The sequence below is a fragment of the Doryrhamphus excisus genome, chromosome 8 (genome assembly GCF_030265055.1).
Source record: "Doryrhamphus excisus isolate RoL2022-K1 chromosome 8, RoL_Dexc_1.0, whole genome shotgun sequence".
NCBI classification, from domain to species: Eukaryota; Metazoa; Chordata; class Actinopteri; order Syngnathiformes; family Syngnathidae; genus Doryrhamphus; species Doryrhamphus excisus.
Window position 1 is genome coordinate 18,520,693 of NC_080473.1, and position 21,764 is coordinate 18,542,456.

The 21,764-nt window shown below is 40.5% G+C and overlaps 1 protein-coding gene across 4 annotated transcripts in view; it reads left to right on the forward strand.

Moving 5' to 3' along the window:
* bcas3 (BCAS3 microtubule associated cell migration factor) overlaps window positions 1-21,764 on the forward strand; it is a 223,950-nt gene that overhangs the window by 49,143 nt on the left and 153,043 nt on the right. For all 4 annotated transcript variants that reach the window (XM_058079793.1, XM_058079792.1, XM_058079794.1 and 1 more), the window contains exons 16-19: window positions 5,492-5,642; window positions 16,632-16,756; window positions 17,362-17,527; window positions 17,621-17,718. In XM_058079793.1, coding sequence (XP_057935776.1) covers window positions 5,492-5,642; window positions 16,632-16,756; window positions 17,362-17,527; window positions 17,621-17,718 — 540 coding nt within the window. The remainder of the gene's footprint in view (window positions 1-5,491; window positions 5,643-16,631; window positions 16,757-17,361; window positions 17,528-17,620; window positions 17,719-21,764) is intronic.

Consider the following 21,764-nt stretch of genomic DNA (forward strand, 5'->3'; position numbering starts at 1 on the left):
TAGATAATAGTCAATTACTAAATTAGCCAGGATTAAATGTAAAAATCTGAATACATTTCCTGATTTTCAAATGCGCTTTACGTATTTTATAAAGTTTTTCCAGCCTTTTTCTTTTTGACAAAGTAACGTATAAGAGTAGACGGTGACTTATTATTTTCTAGTCTGTAATAATAATAATAATAATAATAATAATAATAATAATAATAATAATAATAATAATAATAATAATAATAATAATAATAATAATATTACACATCTCTGTATAATTTTAAATGAATAATATATTTCCTGAATTTTACAAATGCAATATAAATATTTAATCGGCCACTACATTTTTTACATAAATTTATCAAATACAAATAGTTAATGGACTTTTTTAGGTTTGTAGGCTACAAAAAAATAAATAAATATATATATATATATATAACAAAAAGTACACAGGCAAATATTTGCTCTGTTGAAAAAATAAATATATATATATATATATATATTTTTTTTTATTTATTTTATCAACATTTTTTCAACAGAGCAAATATTTTCCTGTGTACTTTTTGCTGTCTTTTCAGACTGAACCAAATCATCCTTCAGAATGTTCAGATGCAGACTGTGCAGACTTAGTAAAATATATATATATAAAAAAGTGGCCATAAAAAAACAAGCTGTGAGCCACACATTGTCACCAGGCCGGACTTTGGACACCACTGCTTTATGTGGCACATATGATGTCTGCCATCCAATTCAGGTCCTGTGCTATGAACCCACAAATGACTGGTCAACAGGAAAGAAAATTACTGTATGTGTTTTTAAATGCAGGCTTATTTCACCTCCTATGTGATTGTTATAGTTATGGTTTACGTGTGCCATTACATACCCTCTCGTGTGGTAGGTTTGTCTTGCAAGAAGCCAGAGGTGAGGAAAGGAAACTGATGCTTTCCATATCTGACATGTCTTCAGTGGAAGCTGTGAAATGCAGAGGTCTTCCAGACTTTGTTGTTGTTGTTGTTGGAGCGAGGTCTTTATGCATTTTTAATTGGCTATCTGTCTTTTTGCTTCAGCCTGAAGCCCATGGAAATGTTTCTTTACGCGTCTAGAGTGTTACTAAGTTGAATAATTCATCGTAACTCTTAAGAAACCACGGCCACACACCTGTCAAACTCTTTCAAGCAATCTATTTCCCAATTTACAGAAATTCCCGATTTTCATGCAATTGCATTTTGGCCCAAAAATATATTTTCATCCCATATCTCAACCCATTCAAACCATGAACGACATCCCCAAATCCTCCCTTTCCTCGTAAGTCCACTTTTCAGAATTGCCTTCTCCAGTTGCTTTTTTCACCTTCAACACATGTTGGATGTTTTTCAAATAGTAAACTACGGACATGTTGATTTTATTTGAATATCCATACAAGTTGAGGCTCGTTTAAAGTCTTTACGTGCTTCTATGTGTTCCTCCACATTGCACTGCAGAGAGGGATGAGTGAAAGCAAGCATGCACGTTTATAGGACGCCCCATGAGCCAATAGAGTTGCCCAACCCCGTCCCTTCTCTTCTTCCACAAGACTACCTGGCAGTTAACGGACTGTGGGTGATTGCTTTCCCATTCCAAATGTACTTGCCAAAACAAGGTTTGTGATTTTAGCTGCTGTGTTGGTTTATTTTTATTCTGTCCAGTGTTGGATCGCCACTGCTCCTCCTTTGTCCTCCCACTTTGCCTTTACCCCTCCCTCTTGCTGTTTCTCCTTTTAACTGCAATATTTGAGCAACATTTTGCATAAATCTATGTACTGTACGCCACATGGACAAAGCTACTGGAACACCAGAACATTACGCCATTATTTTTAACTCACTCAATCCCAGCCATTTCTCAAAAGACAACCCCCTCAGTACCGGCCATTTTAGACCATTTTTCAAGGCTATGCAGAATATTTTGTTCTATTGCTACATAAACATGAAACCTACCAAAAGAAAGAGCAGACTCTTGTCTTTCACTCATCAGGAAAAAAAATGCTTCTATTTGTTGCCATTCTTTAGTAGTCAGCAGTAGAACAAAAGTAAGTTTCAAGAAAATATCAGCTCCCAACTAAAAAAGGGAGATTACGTATTAAGCAGAACTTTTGCTTTGACACAAATGTTTTGCTTGTGATATCTGAAATATGGAAAAAACTGTACCACAACATAAACAACACAAAAAGGGTTGTTTTACACCAAAATAGCATTCTATTTACAAATATAGGGGCATTAAATGATATGCAATTTTCACATTTAGAATCTCAATTCTGTGTGTGCACACGTCTGCGCACATGTGTGCGCATGTACATACGTTCATATTTCCACACAATGCGTGACCTTCGGCACCCGACACTCCTCCATAGTCTTCCTCTTCCAAAATCAGCTAAAAATCAGCTTAAGTGAAACCATCAAAACTGACATTTTTAAGCATATGGATGCAATTACTTATTTCATCTTAACAGTATCGGTTTTTGTAGTATAATTTATAAACTTTAGTGGTATAAAGTTAAACTATTAAAAGTATTAAAGACAAAAGTTTAAATATTTAGAAAATATAAAAAGAAAAAACAGGAAAAAAACATTCATTCATTCATTTTGTACCGCTAATCCTCACGAGGGTCGCGAGGGTGCTGGAGCTTATTCAAGCCGTCTTCGGGCGAGAGGCGGGGTACACCCTGGACTGGTTGCCAGCCAATCACAGGACACATATAGACAAACAACCATTCACACTCACATTCATACCTATGGACAATTTGGAGTGGCCAATTAACCTAGCATGTTTTTGGAATGTGGGAGGAAACCGGAGTACCCGGAGAAAACCCACGCATGCACGGGGAGAACATGCAAACTCCACACAGAGATGGCCGAGGGTGGAATCGAACTCGGGTTTCCTAGCTGCGTGGCCTGCGCGCTAACCACTTTCCGCCGTGCAGCCCGAAATTAAAACATATGTCAGTAATTTTACAAGAATCAATTCAAAATATTAAGAGTTCCATTCTAATGAGACAAAATTCCAATTTTACAAGAACAAAGGAAAGAATGTAATTTTAGTATTAAGTTGAAATTTTAAAGTAAAGACAAAAGTCCTATAATTATGAGAAACTAAAGAAAACAAAATAAAGTTGTTATTTTTTGCTACAGGTTATAATATTACAAGAATAAAGTCTGAGACGAAGAAATACCGACAAGAACATTTATGAGGATTGTTTAAGAAATGTTTGTAAATAAATTGAGCACAAATGGTAATATGTTTTTTCACCCATATGACCCATTAAAAAATACATTAAGTTCTTAGCATGTCTGCATGTGTTGCTTTCCAAAGTAACAAAGTGGCAAAGTTGCATCCTTTGATTGTTCCCCATGAGGCCCTAAGGGTTAGGGTACCAGGGTTAGCACACCCCGGTATGAGAACCAAGAAGCAAAGATCACACATACCATTGCAATCATGCGTTTGGATATTGAAAGAATGGCGTGACACGGGACGAGTAAGAACGGAGAAGATGTTTAAAGGACAGGCTTTAATGTTGGGAGAAAATGTGAATGCTTTTAAGACGGGGATCACGGCTAGAAAGCTGGATGGATGGCTGGATTACGAGCGAAGGAGAGATGAGGGTCAGATGTCAGTGTGTCTTTTTGACAGCATGCTGGCTTTTCTTAGATAATGGAAACGGAGCTAAACCTGATTGATGGATTTTCTTTCCACATGTATCAGTGTTTGGGGATCATCACATTCTGGTCATTAATCACATCTTTGCCTCTGTCTGATGCTTCTCGTCTGTCTTTGCATCATCTTCTTAGGTATCCTTTCAGTTACGCTGATTCCTCATCTCTTTAAGTTGCAGAGGTGTCCAAACCTTTGGGCCGCCTGGGCCATTTTGATAATAAAAGCAGTCATCTTTTCGCTGACAAAGCAATTTAGTGAGATATCTAATAATATACAGCGGTGTGGAAAAATGTCTGCCACCTTCCTGATTTTTTTTTTGTATGTTTGTCACACTTAAATGTTTCAGATCATCAAACAAATTGAAATAATTATCAATAACAACACAACTGAACACAATGCAGTTTTTAAATGAAACTTTTTATTGTAAAGAGAGAAAACAAATCCAAAGCTACATGTCCCTGTGTGAAAAAGTGATTTAAAAAGTGTTGATTGCAGCAACAACTGCAATCAAGCGTTTGTGATAACTTGCAATGAGTCTCTTCCAGCGCTGTGGAGGAATGTTGGCCCACTCATCTTTGCAGAATTGTTGTCATTCAGCCACATTGGAGGCTTTTCCAGCATGAAGGTCATTTTTAAGGTCATGTCACAGCATCTCAGTAGGATTCAGGTCAGGACTTGGACTAGGCCACTCCAAAGTCTTCATTTGTTTTTTTCTTCAGCCATTCAGAGGTGGACTTGCTGGTGTGTTTTGGATCATTGTCCTGCTGCACAACCCAAGTTGGTTTCAGCTGGAGGTCACCAACAGATGGTGGAGTCATGAACACTGACCTTAACTGAAGCAAGTGAGGCCTGCAGTTCTTTGGATGTTGTTGTGGGGTCTTTTGTGACCCTTTGGCGGCGGCGTCGTTACGCTCTTGGGTTCATTTTGGTTGGCCGGCTACTCCTGGGAAGGTTCACCACTGTTCCGTGTTTTCACCCTTTATAGCTATTTGTGGTTCTCACTGTGTTTTGCTGAAGAAATGGCTTTATAACCTTTTCCTCAATTAATCGCAGTTAATCATGTTTTAACACGGGGGCAATGACTTTTTCACACAGACATGTAGCTTTTCCCCTTAATAATTAAAGGTTTAATTTAAAAGGTGGCCCTGTGATTGACTGCGGACCAATCCGGGGTGTACCCCGTCTCTCACCCGAAGTCAGCTGGGATAGGCTCCAGCATACCCCTGCTACCCAAGTGAGGATAAGCGGCATAGAAAAAGAATTGATGGATGGATTTAAAAACTGCATTTTGTGTTGTCATTGACTTTTTCACACCACTGTATCTCAATAAGCTAGGAGACCAGGGTTCAATTCCACCCTCGGCCATCTCTGTGTGGAGTTTGCATGTTCTCCCCGTGCATGCGTGGGTTTTCTCCGGGTACTCCGGTTTCCTCCCACATTCCAAAAAACATAAATGTGAGTGTGAATGGTTGTTTGTCTATATGTGCCCTGTGATTGGCTGACCACCAGTCCAGGGTGTACCCCGCTCCTTGCCCAAAGACAGCTGGGATAGGCTCCAGTAGAAAAGTGGATAGAAAATGAATGAATGAATGAATGAATGTATCTCAATAGTGAATGGTATTAATGTATTTTAGAAGGTCGTGAACAGATTTTCTATGCTCCTACTGTCCTTGACATTTTTGGTATTTGGGGGTGCCCACCTGAAATAATGGCAGGGAACTCACTAATGATTAATGTATTACTTTTGTACTGTCATAGTACTACATCAAACACTCTGCATGAATTCTAATTGTATGTGTTTCTTGTTTCTTTTCAGTCAAGCTAAGCAGCCAGGATTCGTACAACAACTTCAGCAACAACAACATGGCAAACCCACGCTTGTCTCCTCTGCCGAGCCTCACCGTTGTCCTGCCTCTGGCTCAGATCAAACAACCCATGACCCTCGGAAATATCACTAAACGCTCGGGGTAAGCACACACACACACACACACACACACATTTGTGGAAAAAAATGAGTGGTCATTTAATTCAATTAATTATTTTTTAAAAACTGCAATCTTATGCGAATCATGTCATAACATCAAGACAAAAAAGTCTAAATTTTCTGAGCACAAACTTGTTATTTCATGAGGAAATAATGTTATGTAATATTTTGTAGCATTGGGGTGAAATATTCAACAAAAAAGTAATGTTGTAATATTATGGTAATGGTAATGGTAATGATTTAATTTCATTAGAACATGCATCAGATTACAATTGAGTGCATCCCATAATCAGTTCACAGTTCCACATGTCCAAAAGGAGTATGAAGAAGCAAAGCTTATTAAATCCTACCCGTCCAGCTGGTACTTTTACAATCAGTAACCGTTACATTTGTTCACTTCCTGCTTTCCATAATACGTTTAAGTTTTTTTTTTTTTTTAAATAATGTACCTCGTACCGAAGTAAGATATTTCTGGCCACCTTATGTTGTATATTTGTAATATGAGGTTTCCAGCTCATATTATGGGAAATAAAGTTGTCATTTGTGGAAAATTTGTTTGTGGAAAAAGTTAAATAATATTATGAGAATTATGTAAAAATATTATGGAAATAAAGTCTTAATTGCGATAAGAAAGTATACTAGAAGAAAGATTGAGTATTTACAAGTAAAATAATGGAAAATGTAAAGAATAATAGTATGAAATGGACATAAAAAACAGGGATTTTATGATAATCAGCTCAAAATAGTAAAAAAAAAAGTCACAAAAGTAAAGTTGGAATTTTGGGGAAAATTAGGTTGCTTAAAAAGTTATAGTATGAAAATGAAGTCAAACTCTTACTTAGAAAGATGCTTCCAAATGAGTGTCCAGCATCAGCTACAATGGCACGCTGTGTCAACAATCCCACCGCATTCAAAGAGAGAAAGCTTTTTTGCCTTTGCCATCAAGAGATCATGACAGTATGAATACCTGACACTAAATCACATTCAGTCCACATTTTCAAACTTTTGATCAGCAGCCTACCAGTGCAAAATGTCAATTATTACATTTGGTCTAAAACGTTTGATCAGGAGTGTAATAAACTACATAAAAATAAGAATGAAATGAAACAGTAATAAAAAAGAGACAACAATCCCTTACGTTTATCCCTGTGGTTGTCGTGCCCATTGGAAGGGGCGTGGCAGGCTTAATGGGAGGATGAAGTGTCAATAATGAGAGCCCGATACTGCTTGGTTATCACTGTCTATTTCATAGGAGCAGATCCTTTCTAGGACTCCAACTTTATCCTTCTTGAAGGTAACGCAACGTTAAAAAAATAAAAGAAGGTAACGCGACGTTTGAGCGTCTCAGACATACGTACAACATGTCTGGCGTACAACCAGTGTTTATTTCTCCACCTCCATTCCTAATTTTGCTTCACTTTCCTTTTCCTTGATTTTATTCCTTTCATGTGTAATGAAGGAAATAAAAGTTTACTGACACAAACAAAAGTTATCACGCCGTTTCTCAATTTAGCGACGATTGGGGCATCAGGAGATCTCATGTGATGGAAACATTCATTCATTCATTCATTTTCTACCGCTTTTCCTCACGAGGGTCGCGGGGGGTGCTGGAGCCTATCCCAGCTGTCTTCGGGCGTAAGGCGGGGTACACCCTTGACTGGTCGCCAGCCAATCACAGGGCACATATAGACAAACAACCATTCACACTCACATTCATACCTATGGACAATTTGGAGTCGCCAATTAACCTATGTTTTTGGAATGTGGGAGGAAACCGGAGTACCCGGAGAAAACCCACGCATGCACGGGGAGAACATGCAAACTCCACACAGAGATGCCCGAGGGTGGAATTGAACCCTGGTCTCCTAGCTGTGAGGTCTGTGCGCTAACCCTTAGACCACCGTGCCGCCGTGATGGAAACATGGACAGGAGGGACGCGTGTACTTAATAAATACAGCGTGAGGCAGCAGGTTTGATGTGCCATGCTTTCAATCTATACTTGCATGAACCATCTGTCCGTCTGCGCCCCAACCTCGGCACACCCAAACAATACAACCCCCAACATCTCCTCCCTGCACCCCCACCCCGTCTCCTCCTCTCCTTTCCAGAGTGTGTCTGTGTGTGTTTGACTGTGAGAGAAGCAACTGTATTTACACCTGTATGAGCACATCTTTGCTGGCAGGCCAGCAGAAGAACACACCAGCTGCTTAACCTACATTTTGCAGCAGGTTGACTCGTTGGACACAACACCCCCCTGCCCGAGACCCCCCCCCCCCCCGCAAACCCACCACCACCACAGCTGTTTGTGTGTCCAGCATTAAAGCAAATCTTAGATGCAGTATGTACATCTATCTAAACAGTGTAGAAACAAAAAAAGTACACGTACGTTTCCACGTACCAGGACATTAGAACATAATCTAGCATTTGGTTTTGGTAAATCCAGGCGCAGATGACACATCCGTTATGATTAAACAAATCAAGTCAAGCCAGGGGACATTGTTGCCCACAGCCGCTGGAAGAAAAGTGAACTCTAAACAATACATAACTGCCAGGTTAATACAATATCATTATTAATCATGCAAGACACCAATTTAACCTGTTATCTTTCAAAGCAGCATCACTGACACAACTGATGTTCATTTCTGCTGCTAAAGTGGCGTTTACCTCTGCATTGTCCCACCATTTTCTGCGTCAATGCGTGTCATTTATTTGCAAGGGACCTACAAGATATCCAAGAAGCAGCTCATGCAGCAAATAATTTTAAGTTTTTATGATCTCACAGCTGTATAGAGTGTGCAAAGAGCAGGAAGGAGGCAATAAACTAGAATAAAGTGGAAGCTCACAGTGTGGGAGAGGGAATTACTGACGACATTGAAGACATTGCTTTGGGAAATATGGTCACTTATTAACAGAAAATCATAAAGAAGATCCAAGATGCTATAGCAGTTACTTGAGAATTTCCTCCCGAAAGCGGAGACGCTTTGGTACACACCACCCCCATTGTTTGCACATAGGTTGCCATGCCTCCCCACTACTGCTTTACACTGTATATGTACACAAATACAAAACTGTGAAACTGGCAACCCAAACTCGTAATTGGGCCCCAGCGCCAAGGCTCCATACTGCGACGGTTCACCCAGTACAGATCCCAGTTATTCGCCCAAGTTACCATCTGGGACCCCCACGATTCCAAAAAAGTAATTGGTATTTGTTTAAAATTGATAGTTACCGTACATTAAACAATAACTTGCACCATTTGGCGGGGCTAAAATCAGTATAGGACTTCTGCTGTTACTGTATAAAGGTATTGAGCTGTGGCTCTTCATGGCTTTTCTAATACATGCCAAGGTCAGCTTGAAGGACTTGTAGAGTGGCTGCGTGTGTCCTTCCATGTCTCCAAGGACTGCTGGAAACGTGGCAGTGCCGTGTTTGTCCTGGGTTTACAGCTTTGGGAGGCGACATAAACGAGCACATGCATGCACGAGTGCTGCATAGTCGACTGTGGAATGATCGATCCCGCGCAGGTACCACAGATGGACAGATTGGGCCAATGAACACAGACAATGGCAATCGCTCCTCCACAGTAACATTTCACAACTTTTAATAATAGACAGACTCCATAATAATCCACAAAGTCGCAATAACGATGTCAGTTAATAGCAGTTTGGCTGTTTGGATTGGCCCACCGTTACCCCTTAATGTCGCCAGAGACGACCCAACCTCTCCAGTCCATGCCAGACCTGGCTTTCCTCAAGCTCACAGGTCTCACCAAGGGGATCCTTTTCCAAGATTTGGACGGCATCAAGAAGGTCATGATGACAGAGCAAATACTTAGTCACTACTTTGTAAGGCTTAACAAGAGATGATTGTGGCACATTCAACATTTTAATGGCAAAGCGTTGGTTTTCTGCCCTGTCAGGTTTAATTAGCGCTGTGTTCTCGCTGCCTATAGGGCCATTCATAGATGCCACGTCGTTGCTTAACAAAAAACACCTTTCGAATAAATGCTGATAATGATTCAGATTGGCCGCCCACTGAAAACGGGTATGGGCCCTGAAAGTATGCCCCGACCCACCAGTTGAGAAACACTGATTTAATGAATGTGACGGCACTTGTGCACGCGATGCAGAGAACAGATCATAAATTGTAAATACTCTTGGTGGCTGATACTGTGAATACAGGTATCGGTACGATAGAAAGTAATTACAGGGGCTGTACTCTGGATACTGATACTGGTAACCATCATTTTGAGTTTGTTATTTAAATCATTTTATATATTTTTTTCTGATTTTGCTTTTAGCTTGCTGATGATGATTCTAACCAGACTAAACCACAGGAAAACATAAACATATAATTATCAGCAAACTTATTTATTAACAGTTGAATATAGAAGAATGTTGAAAATAGAAGAATGCAAGACAATCTGAAGACAATAATACAATGATTCCCTAATATTGCCTGCACCCCTAATACAATATAATGGCGGGGGTCCTATCTGAATAAACCCTTCTTATGAAAATGTTCAGGTCATAGAAGTAGACACTGATTAACATGACATTGATGTACATGACATGACAAATGGGGCCGGCTAAGACGGAACTGCCGTTGCTGCAAGTCCACTTGTTCTGCAGTCGCTGCATTTGCATGAGGACAGCTTTAACATGCCAAAAATGTCTGCCTGTGTCAAATTGGGGATTTTGCAAGCAGACAATTGCACACTCATCCCATCTGCACACGGGGCTGATGTTAACACAAATGAAAATCCAAATGGAAAGATTGTCACACACAACACAAAACACGGCCAAATCCTGCTGCAGACAATTTGAAGGGAATGCAGAAAGAGTGCAGCTGAGTTAATGAGAAAGACAACAGAGAGAGGATGAACAGGGCCTTTTGACCTACTGCAGATGTGGCCTGAGATTACTCTAATACGAACACAACAGCCAAACAAGTGCTGGAGCAATTGCCTTCCAGAGCCTTAGAGACCCGCTCTGCAAAGGGGCTTTAAGTCACATGGCAGAAAGACTCAACTCGTTTTCACTTCCCTTCTTTTTTTAATGGCCGAGGCAGAGCTGCGATTAGAGGACATGGTCCAAGAGATGAACGTGTGAACTATTATACTTTGGGAGTGAGGTCACCACCCTCGCAGGTTCATGGCACGCACTCTTTTCCTTTCACTTCTGGCTTACTCCTCTGTCCGCTTCCATCCATCTTCTGCTTATCCGAGGTTGGGTCGTGGGGCCTTCCCTGTCCTCAGCCACTTTGTCCGCCTCCACCTGGCAGATCCCGAGGCGTTCCCAGGCCAGTTTAGAGACATAGTCTCGCCAACATGTTCTTGGTCTTCCCCGAAGATGTCTATCTGTCAAGCGTGCCCTGAACACCTCATCAGTGAGGCATCCTGAAGCCATTCTGGCTTCTCTCAGTGTAGAGGTGCAGCGGTTCTACTCCAAGTTTTTCCTGTGTGACACTTCTTCTCACCTTATGTCTAAGGGAGCCTACCATCCTTGTACCCACGATCTTGTAGGAATGTAGGTCGACCAGTTAATTGATCGCTTTGCCGTTTGTCTCAACTCCGTCCCATGCAGAGTCAGCATCCCTGCAGACACCTCATCAAACTGCCTGTCAATCTGGTGTCAAACTCGTACTCAGGCGTCCCTTTTCCTAATGACGCTTTCTCAGTGCAAATTATGCTAAGTGATGCCTCTGCATCTCTACCACCATACGCAAGCCCAAAGAGCAGACCGAAAGATTGTAGACCTACACAGGACTGGAATGGACTAGAAGAGCGTGATGTAAAAACTTGGTAAGAAAGATGACACCACCATTGATCAGTGGAAGAAATGCAAGATACCATTCCACAATGACAAGGAGTCGAGCTGGTCGATGATGTCAAGGAAGTTGGGAGCACAGTCAGGAAGAATGGCATTAGTAAGACACTTTGCTGTCATGGATTGAGATCCTGCTCAAGAAGATACACGTGCCGACCCATCTGAACCTTTGTCATGAAAACACAAGGCTTGAGGAATGTGATGTGGTCACATGACACCAACATGGAGGTAGAAAGATTCTGCTTTGGGGATGTTTCTCTGCTAAGGGGACTTGACGTGATTGGACAAAGCTGGACGAAATTTGCGGGGATTAATAGAATTGGCGGGGTTAAATCATTTCAGATTAACTCTGATTAACTGTGTTTGGTTTGCCACTGTATCCTCTGAGTCTATGATGTCAGCTGGTACAGATGTACGTTGGTAAGCCTCACTCCCTGACACCTTAAGATTTGAGCTGGACATGGAGTTGATAGCTTGACGGCTAGTGCTCTGAAGTCTCATTCTGTGGTCCTTGGATGGAGGCCAGGGCGGTTTGGAGCAGGGCTGGCAGGTTACGTGTATCCTACATCAATTCTAGTTCAGTTCTATCAACAAGAAATGGGCGAGGAAGCCGAGTGGCGCATGAGCTTCCACATACACGTTCATATGTCCATTGGTGTCGATCCATTTACTCAGCTGGGGGCCCGGTGGGGCTTCTGTAGGCTCAGCAGTGGGTCAATGGGAGAGGCAGCCCGCCCCCTGCTGCCATTTATATCTAAGTGGGCATTTACTCAATGCCTCCGTTGCACTGACCATTGTGTTCATTTGTTAACGTACACTCGAGGGACAGGACATTTGAGCGAAAAACGTTGCTCCCCCCCGTCTGCTAGAGGAACATTTTTCCACATGCGTATGTACCGAGTTGAATCGAAGAGCACGCACATTGGGAGGCTCCAGGCAACTGCAGTAAAAATGATAAAATCGAGAAGTCCTGCGGGGTACTCTGCTTGGCTGGGAATTCTTTTTTCATGTCTGGAGGTTGGCTCGCGGGGACAGAGTTCAGTCTCATTGGACTTTTATTGCTGTTGGGAAAAGTCCTGTTTGCTGGAGATTGTTTAGAGAGCACTGTGACTATATCGGGATGTGCAGAATAAACACAGGAACACACTCCCAAGCCTAATGTGTTGTAAACACTGGAGACACACAGACTGATGGAAGGACACCCACTTGCACTTACAGCACAGTCACCCATTGGACATGTCGTCATTTTTAAGTTGTAATATGAACTTTACATGGTATCATTCTGTTTATTGTCATCATCGTACCGGCCACACTGTACCTTACAGTTTGACGTAAAGTATGTTGACAATATATTCTGTGGGTTAGCTCAGTGGTTTAATTCTTTGTGTTTTCTTTGTACCCTCCACTCCCTTCACCCTCACCTTTCAACTCCATGTCATAAAGACCTTATTTCCTCGGAGCATGTTTTGCCAGTACAACTCCATGGTGAGTTTACCTTTCGTCTCTTGTCGCATGTTGTATTATTCACCGCATCGGCAACGTCTTCTCACGGAGAAATACTTTCACGAGGGTCGCGGGGGTGCTGGAGCCTATCCCAGCTGTCTTCAGGCGAGAGGTGGGGTTACACCCTGGATTGGTCGCCAACCAATCACAGGGCACATATAGACAAACAACCATTCACACTCACATTCATACCTATGGACAATTAACCTAGCATCTTTTTGGAATGTGGGAGGAAACCGGAGTCCACGGAGGAAACTCACGCATGCACGGGGAGAACATGCAAACTCCATACAGAGATGTCCGAGGGTGGAATTGAATTCGGGTCTCTCAGCTGTGAGGCTTGCGCGCTAACCACCCAACCACCGTGCAGCCCAGAGAAATACTTATAGAGCTTAAATACAATACACAATTGTTTCATTCACACACACATTGGGGGAAATGAGTATTTGATTCCCAGCTCATTGGTTGAAGCATTGGTCGCATTGGAAGTAAGTGGCGCTAAGTTGGAGTTGATGGCACACCTGGTCTGGAGTGAAGTTGGTTCTGACAATGACAATAGAACTCCATAAAAAAAACAGCTCATATTCAATAAGTACAACATACAATCAAACATTTTCTAAGGCCTAGCAAAAGATAGGACTGACACGTCCAACATCCTAATGACAGTAGAATAATAACAAATGTTGGTTTTTGCTGCGTAAAAAAATAATAGAACAAAGACCCAAGATTAAGATCCACGGCCCACTGAAAACGGGGCTGTGAGAATCACTGCTCTAGAAGTTGAAGTAATACATTCATGCATCATTTGCTATTGTGAATGTATGAAAACGGAAGCAGTTTTTCCCATGAATAATATAAATCCAAACATCCAAAAATATCAATAACGGATACATTTTTGAGAGAATAATTCTAGTTTTACAGCCCGAAAACAATGCAAAATGAGGACTGTAAGGTTACATTGTACTACACCTCCCATTCACCTCTAGTATCATTGTCTTCTCTATGTTCCGTTGCTGCTGGCTGTTTTATTCCCTTTCTTGGATCTAAATGAAGCACAGTGCAGAATCTGTGTCGTTTACTATAAAGGGCGTGCACGTGAATAGAAGCCAAAGCTTCACCCCCACCCTCTGAGGTGCTCACATTAGCCCTGGACGTAGTAATGCAAAGGGACTTTGATGGTTCATGTCACAGATTAAATTATGTCCTCAAGGGAAGCGCCATTAGCTCGGTGGAGAGCCCTCATTTGTAAAATTAAAAGTGGAAATGACATGTGAGTAGTCTATCCAGTAAATTATAATTGCAAATATAATGAATCCCCCACCCCCACCCTCACTGTTGTACCCCTGCTGTAGCACATAAAACATGTTTTGTTGGGAGAAAACAACACTGTTTCATACAAATGACTTAAAAAATGAATTATTCAGTTATCAGCATTTTTAGATATAGTAAAACAAATATTACTCTAACCTCTGCTTGTGTGCAGGATGTTTCTCAGTAAACGAACCTCCTAAACCCTGGATCATGTTGCTAGAAAAAGAGAAAATAAGTGAAGTGTACATGGTTGATGTTGCTATGAAATGAAAGACTTGGATGGCTGCTGTAGATGTGAATATGTACGCTCCATAACATTGTGTCGATCACAAGCTACCGGTCGATCACAAAGGTCACATAAACGTCACTTTGTAGATGTCATGTGACATTAATCTACCCTCCTGATTCACCGATGTCATCCCATGAAGATGCAACTTTCATCATCATGATTCTGATCACGGATAAACTAAGTCAGGGGTTTGATGGCTTTGCGCCATGAATTCCACGATAGAAATGTGTGTTTTCTGCACTTCTGATTGTTAAACTACTATTTCACGATGAATTGGAAAATGCGCCTGTTGTTGAAAACTTTCTTTAATATGTTGCCAGCTAAATCGGAGCTCCAGCTGCTATTGACGGGCTGTCAATGTGATGACCGTGGCTGAAGTCCAGTGTCGTGCTAGCATTAGCCATTTAGCATGGAACTCGCAAGGGGAAGATTTTCAACATCTGGGTAAAACATACGTACATTATAGCGATGTGATTCATCCTATTTATGATGTATTGCATAAAACTATGGCAGGAACAACGTCAAATGAAAAGTAAAAAAGCAATACAATGAGAGGTTGTGTACCACAATGATGCACATTAGCACTCAAAAGTCATCAAATCTTACCGATTTATTATAGATAAAAACATATTTCTACTGCGATTAAATGTGATTAATTCTGAGTTAACAATTGATTTTTAAAAAATGTGATTAATCACAAATAAATATTTTAATAGATGTATACAATATACATAAATACGCACATTTATGCATATATTTAATATTGTATAGTAGAAATGTATTAGAAATATATATTGTATGTTTATAGTAGGAGGTAGGTCTTGGGGGCTTAAAAAAAAACTTAAACTCTATTAGAAAAGCAGGAAGTGAACAAATGTAACAGTTACTGATTGTAAAAGTACCAGATGGAGGGGTAGCATTTAATAAGCTTTGCTTCTTCCTACTCCTTTTGGACATGTGGAACTGTGAACTGATTATGTGATGCATTCAATTGTAATCTGATGCATGTTCAAATGAAATAAAACCATTACCATTACCATTACCATTACATTACCATTACCATTCCAAACAAAGAATAATAGTAGTGCAAAGGTGAGTATAGGGCTGCTATTTAATTTCTCGAAGGCTCTAATCATGTAAAAAATATATATTTAGACACGTGGAACTGTGAACTGATTATGGGATGCACTCAATTGTAATCTGATGCATGTTCAAATGAATAAAACCATTACCATTACCATTACTTTTTAAAAGTAGCTTGCAGGCTGAAAAAGTGTGAGCACCCCTGGTCCGAATTGAAAGTACTGTACCTTTGGATTTGACTTGAAAAGATGACTATATGATAGCAGAGAGCAACATTTCAGCTGTTATTTTTATTTTTTTTACTCTACCTCTGGAAGATGTGACTGTGTTTTCTTGCCCATATGTGTCTCATTACACAACTTATTCAGTCAACAAATAGCACCGAATGTCTATGTTCACGTTGCTAGTGGGTGTGATAGGGTTAGCCAGTGTAGACTGCATTTAGAGGTGAAAGCAACATTAAAATTAGAGGTGCTGGAAGTCGTCCATGAAGAGTAGATGGAGATAATTTCACTCCTGCCTTCTGCAGATTGTTGCTGAAGTCTCTAACAGTTGTTTCTTTCCAGCGCTCACAATGTGTTTGCCATCACCTACTGATGGTTTCTCTGCTTTACCTGTTCCACGTCTGTAAGACCAGTGCTTGCTTCTTCAGGGCATTCCTAATGCTTGTGGTGGCGATGAGCAATGTTTGTGCTATGCTTCTGATTGATTTTTTTCATCTTCTCTTAGATTCGTTTTTTTCACACATACACAGCTCTGAACAGGAAGTCCATTAAATAAGCTTTTGAATGTAAATATTGCGTAGCATCCTACGCACGTGTTTGCAAGACTGGAGCATTACTGTTTGTGTTAAGTATAAAAAAAAATATTTGTTACTGTAATATAAAAACGGGATGTTTCATGGCAGAAACTCATAGATGTTGTTATAAATTTCTGTCTCTTCTATTCCTCCCCAAAGCAAAAGTAAACCACCCCCGCAGATCTCCCCTAGCAAATCCGGTGGAGGAGAGTTCTGCGTGGCTGCCATCTTTGCCTCATCACGATCGTGGTTCATTACCAACCCCAACATGAAAAGAGAGAAAGGTAAGATTCAAGCTTACTCACCAGAATCGATGGAGAGCATCTTCTTTCACACAATTACAAGTACCTTAAATTGTGCTGTTTAATCCAGTACTTTTTTTTCCCCCCATAAGATCTGAACCTTGCGGTTTATATAGCAGTGCGGCTAATCTACGGCTACATTCTAATCTGGTGACGTCTCCCTTATTACAGAACGACTACAAATTGTTTAATTGCTGCTTGTGAGTCTGAGGAAATGGTAGCAGTCCACTTACTTGCCAATGCACTGGAAATTGCAGGGCATCACTATATACAACAGTCTGACTCACTGTGTCATCTTCAACACTGAATTCATCACACACCAACTAACACATCAAAAGTATACATCCAAAATATACAAACATGTACCAATACCAAGTTTAAAATGGAAAAAAAAAAACAGCACTTTGACGTTTTCCCCTAAGGCATTCATTGGGGCGCTGCAAAGACGTCAGCTTCCCTTTGGGTCTGGCCTCCTGACTCCTCTGGCTCTTTCTGGTGGACAGAGGCGGCAGCATTGCAGCCTCAACACTAGCTATCTTTCACATCCAGTATTCACAGTGTTATTGTATTACTCATCTTGTTCCCAGATCAGTCAAGGCAGACTGTGGTGGACTCACTGTACATTATTAGTTGCTATGGCAACTTGGTGGAGCATGTTCTCGAACCTCGGCCCATAATCACCGCACAGAAAATAAGCGATGACACCGCTTTGGAACTTTGTACGTCTCCACGGGCCTGCTGGACTCTAGCAAGGTGAAACTCATTTTTTGCTTTGTTTTTTCAAAACTGTGTGAGAGAATCAGTTGCTGTTATTGATTGTTTTATTTGCTTTGAATTGAAAAGCAGAACTCCACAATGGAATGAGCTGCAGCCGCCCTTCAACTCCAACCACCCCTTAGTTCTGGCCTCTGAGTTGGTGCAGTCCTGCCAGTACCTTTTGGCCGGTAAGCACCGTACACACATATCACCTCCATGGGAAAGACCAAAGAGCTGTCAAAAAACATTTGAGATATATGGAAGAGAAAGAAACTGGGATTTGACTGGCATTGTGAACGTAGCCTGAGATTTTCAGACCAATTAGCTGACATCTTTAAAGGAAAACTTTTATTGGAATTTTGCCCATCCACAATCCTTACGTGAAACCTGGAAACACGTTTTTCTTTTTCTGTACTTTCTAAAGAGAAAAAAAAACAGTTAACATGAGAGAGCTAACAATGTACATAATGGGACAAATTTATTTAAACTATAAAGTTTAATGTTTTTATATTTTTACAGGTACACTCATGGAAACATCTAATACTTACAGTATTTTTGCTGTATTTTCATTGTTATGGGAACTTCCTTCCTGGTCGCATTGATTTCACAGAGCCCATAGATTTAAAGGAACGCTACTGTCGTCAACAACGGTACCATAGAACGTGTCTGTTAGAGTCAGTACCAGCATGACTTGGTGGTGTAAATGTAGAGCTTGCCAAGCCATGCCGATACAAAACTGCATATTTCTGTGGCAGTTATACATGTTTACTATGGATGGAAAGGTTTGGTGTATATGGCGAGGAGAACATGGCTCCAAGAGATTGCATCACAACAAAAGAAGAATTGTTATTGAGAAAAAATGCTGCAGTGTTGGAAACGTTTTTCCATCGACCAAAAATCAACTGGAAAAGACCAAATGGACAACTGTCCATGGAGTAAGTCACCATGATACTGATAGTGATACATGGAGTACATAGTGATAGATATCACAGCTACGTACACAGTCCATCTGGCCGTGTAGAAACAAAAGATGGAATGTGGACTAATACTTTACATCAGGGGCCTCAAACACGCGGCCCGCGGGCCAAATGTGGCCCGCAGGACACTAGTTTGAGGCCCCTGCCTTGATATGAAATTTAATGTTAGTGCGGCCCGCGCAAGTTTCATATGGATGCTGTATGGTATCATGTACCCAGAAAAAATATTACGTTTGATTAATGTTCATGTTAAAGGTTAAATATCTGCTAATAGTTATCCTCCCTATCCGTGTGGAAGTGGTAAGTTTTTGGCTATTTAAGTCTAAAGGAAATAACTTGAAGGCTACCGTTTAGGTCGCTAGCTCTCTAGTTTGTGAGTTAGCATGTGTCTCAAGACCCTGCAGTTGCGCAATATGTTGTAAATAACAAGAGTATAAATGTGACCATAGTCGTGTTTGGTCATGTCTACAGGGCTCTAATAATGCTTTGTTCATTTTAATCTGAAAAAAATAATTTGTCTACCCACCAACTATATGTGGTTTTTATTATTTGCCTTATTATTATTATTATTATATCTATTTATTTATTACTGATTGATAGATTTTCTTTATTCTTGATTTGTTTATTTATTTTTCATCTTATTTTGTGTAGAAAAATAAAAAGTAAGATATTTGAGAACAGTGGAATGTTTTATCAGAGCTTTTCTTGTAGAAAATTGGAACCAAAGCGACGTTTTTTAATTTTTTTTGTTTTTAATAAATGCGTTTTTTTGGGTTTTTTTTTTAAAACCTGATGCGGCCCAGTCTCACCCAGACCCAAGCTCCAGTGGCCCCCAAGTAAATTGAGTTTGAGACCCCTGCTTTACATATCATTGATTGTTTGTTCCGAATTGTTCATATGTTTGTTATCATGTTTTGTCAGTACAGATTGGTGACCTATCACAATGGTTTGGAGGTGACCTGTTCCTCTCAGTAGTGGCACGAGACGCTGCATCACTACATAAGGGGTTTTAGAGCTGTATAATCAGAACTGTTTTACATCAGGATTGTGGATGATGGGCAAAAAATGGCGTATGCAACTTGTAGGCCCCATTTTGGCATATGCAAGCTTTATGGATGAGGAGCCAGGTACGCACGGGAGCTGTACTTACCACTGTCCTCGGTCTAAACTATTGTCTGAAATTAGTGCTTCATGGTGGCCCGTATTGTCAGACTAATGAGGACGCGTTGGAGTGATGTACACCGCCGTCATATCCCGCCACGGTGTCTGCCAAGATGGCTCATATAAGTGAATGCATAACGAGAGACATATTTCAGTCCAATTAGCAGGTGGCAAATAACACTGGTGTGTTTCTTTATTCTCCTAACTAATCGAGTGTGACCAGGCATATTATTTTTTTCATTTTTGTGTTCTTGCCATCTTCCCTCTGGGACAGCTTTTTATAAACAGCACCCTGCACCCCCTGCCAACCAAGTTTCTCTTGGAATGCCATCTTACATTTTTGAGCTTTTGCACTCTACATCCTGCTTGTCAGCACGCCGCCTTTGCCAGCCTTCTTCTCTATTGTGTCCTGCGGGGCTTTGGCAGCACGCTGAAGAAGTCATCCAGAAGAAGAAGTCCTTTTAACTATGCACTGAATTACGAAGCAGCCGCACACACCTCGTCCAACTGGCTTTTGTAAAGACACGGTATCTTGCAGATTCTTCTTCTCAGTGTCTACTTTACATTGCTGCTACAATCACACAGCAACTCGCCAAGACCGTATGAGCCAACTATCATGTAGACAATAAAGTATGCATTTCCACAACGCCTTCAAACGTGCACACATAGTACATCGCCAACAGGACTTGATTGACTGCTCTTGGTCTCAGGTCTCATGGTTGTATATTGAATAACCCAGTCTGATTAAAAATGCATTATGCACGGAAAGGAATAAGATGGGTAGAGGAAGGACCGGGGTCAGGCCTCATCACCGTCTCGAGGATGCCTTGATAAAAGGCAGCACTGGCGCCACTTCTTGCTCGCTATCTACGCCTGTCCGTCCATCCAAGGCAGCGACTGCAGGCACAGTGGAACCTCAGTTGGTGTCTTTAATCCGTTCCACCGGGTCCGACTTCAAATGAAACGTACTCTAACTAAGCCCACAAGAAATCATGCATCTAATTACAGCCAAATATGTTAACACAAAGCATGTTTTCCAATTATTGTAATGGTAATGTTTTTATTTCATTTGAACATGCATCAGATTACAATTGAATGCATCCCATAATCAGTTCACAGTTCCACATGTCCAAAAGGAGTAGGAAGAAGCAAAGCTTATTAAATCCTACCCCTCCATCTGGTACTTTTACAATCAGTAACTGTTACATTTGTTCACTTCCTGCTTTCCTAATATAGTTTTTGTTTTCTTTTTGTAATTTTTTTCATTTTCCTTGTCAAGTACTGAAGTAGGAGGTGATATGAGCATCCAATGACATAATGGGTACCGTAGTAAGTGTCAATATAGTGATATGTATAGCACATCATGACTGGTTCAAGACTCTTCATCCTTGTATTTAGCAAACATCAACTGCTTGTATTGTTTCTTGAATTGGCTCATCGTTGTGCATTGTTTGAGGGTCTTACTCAATCCATTCCATAGTTTGATTCCACATACTGAAATGCTATGGCTTTTTAACGTAGTCCTAGCATAGAAGTGTTTCAAATGTACTTCTTCCCTGAGATCATATTTCTCCTCTCTTGTAGAGAAGTATTGGATGACATTTTTAGCTAATTGGTTATTTTTAGCCTTATGCATTATTTTAGCTGTTTGAAGATGAACTATATCAGCAAGTTGAAGTATTTGTGATTTTAGAAATAAGGAGTTAGTATGTTCTCTGTAGGCGGCATTATGAATTATCCTTACTGACTTTTTTTTTCAGTACATTTAGCGAGTGAATATTACTTTTATAGTTATTAGCCCATATTTCCACACAATAAGTAAGATATGGTAGAACCAGAGAGCAATAAAGAGTGTGGAGTGATTTCTGATTGAGAACAAATTTTGCTTTGTTCAATATTGAAATATTTCTGGCCACCTTATGTTGTATATTTGTAATATGAGCATTCCAGCTATGGTTTTATGGTGTTAATTGCAGAAAATAATTGGAATTACACATAAATAAGGGGTGCGGTACATGAGAGAATTATGATGTCATACCCATAATTCTGATGACATTAATAAATAGTTCAGATAACTCATCATTTAGACTGATTTA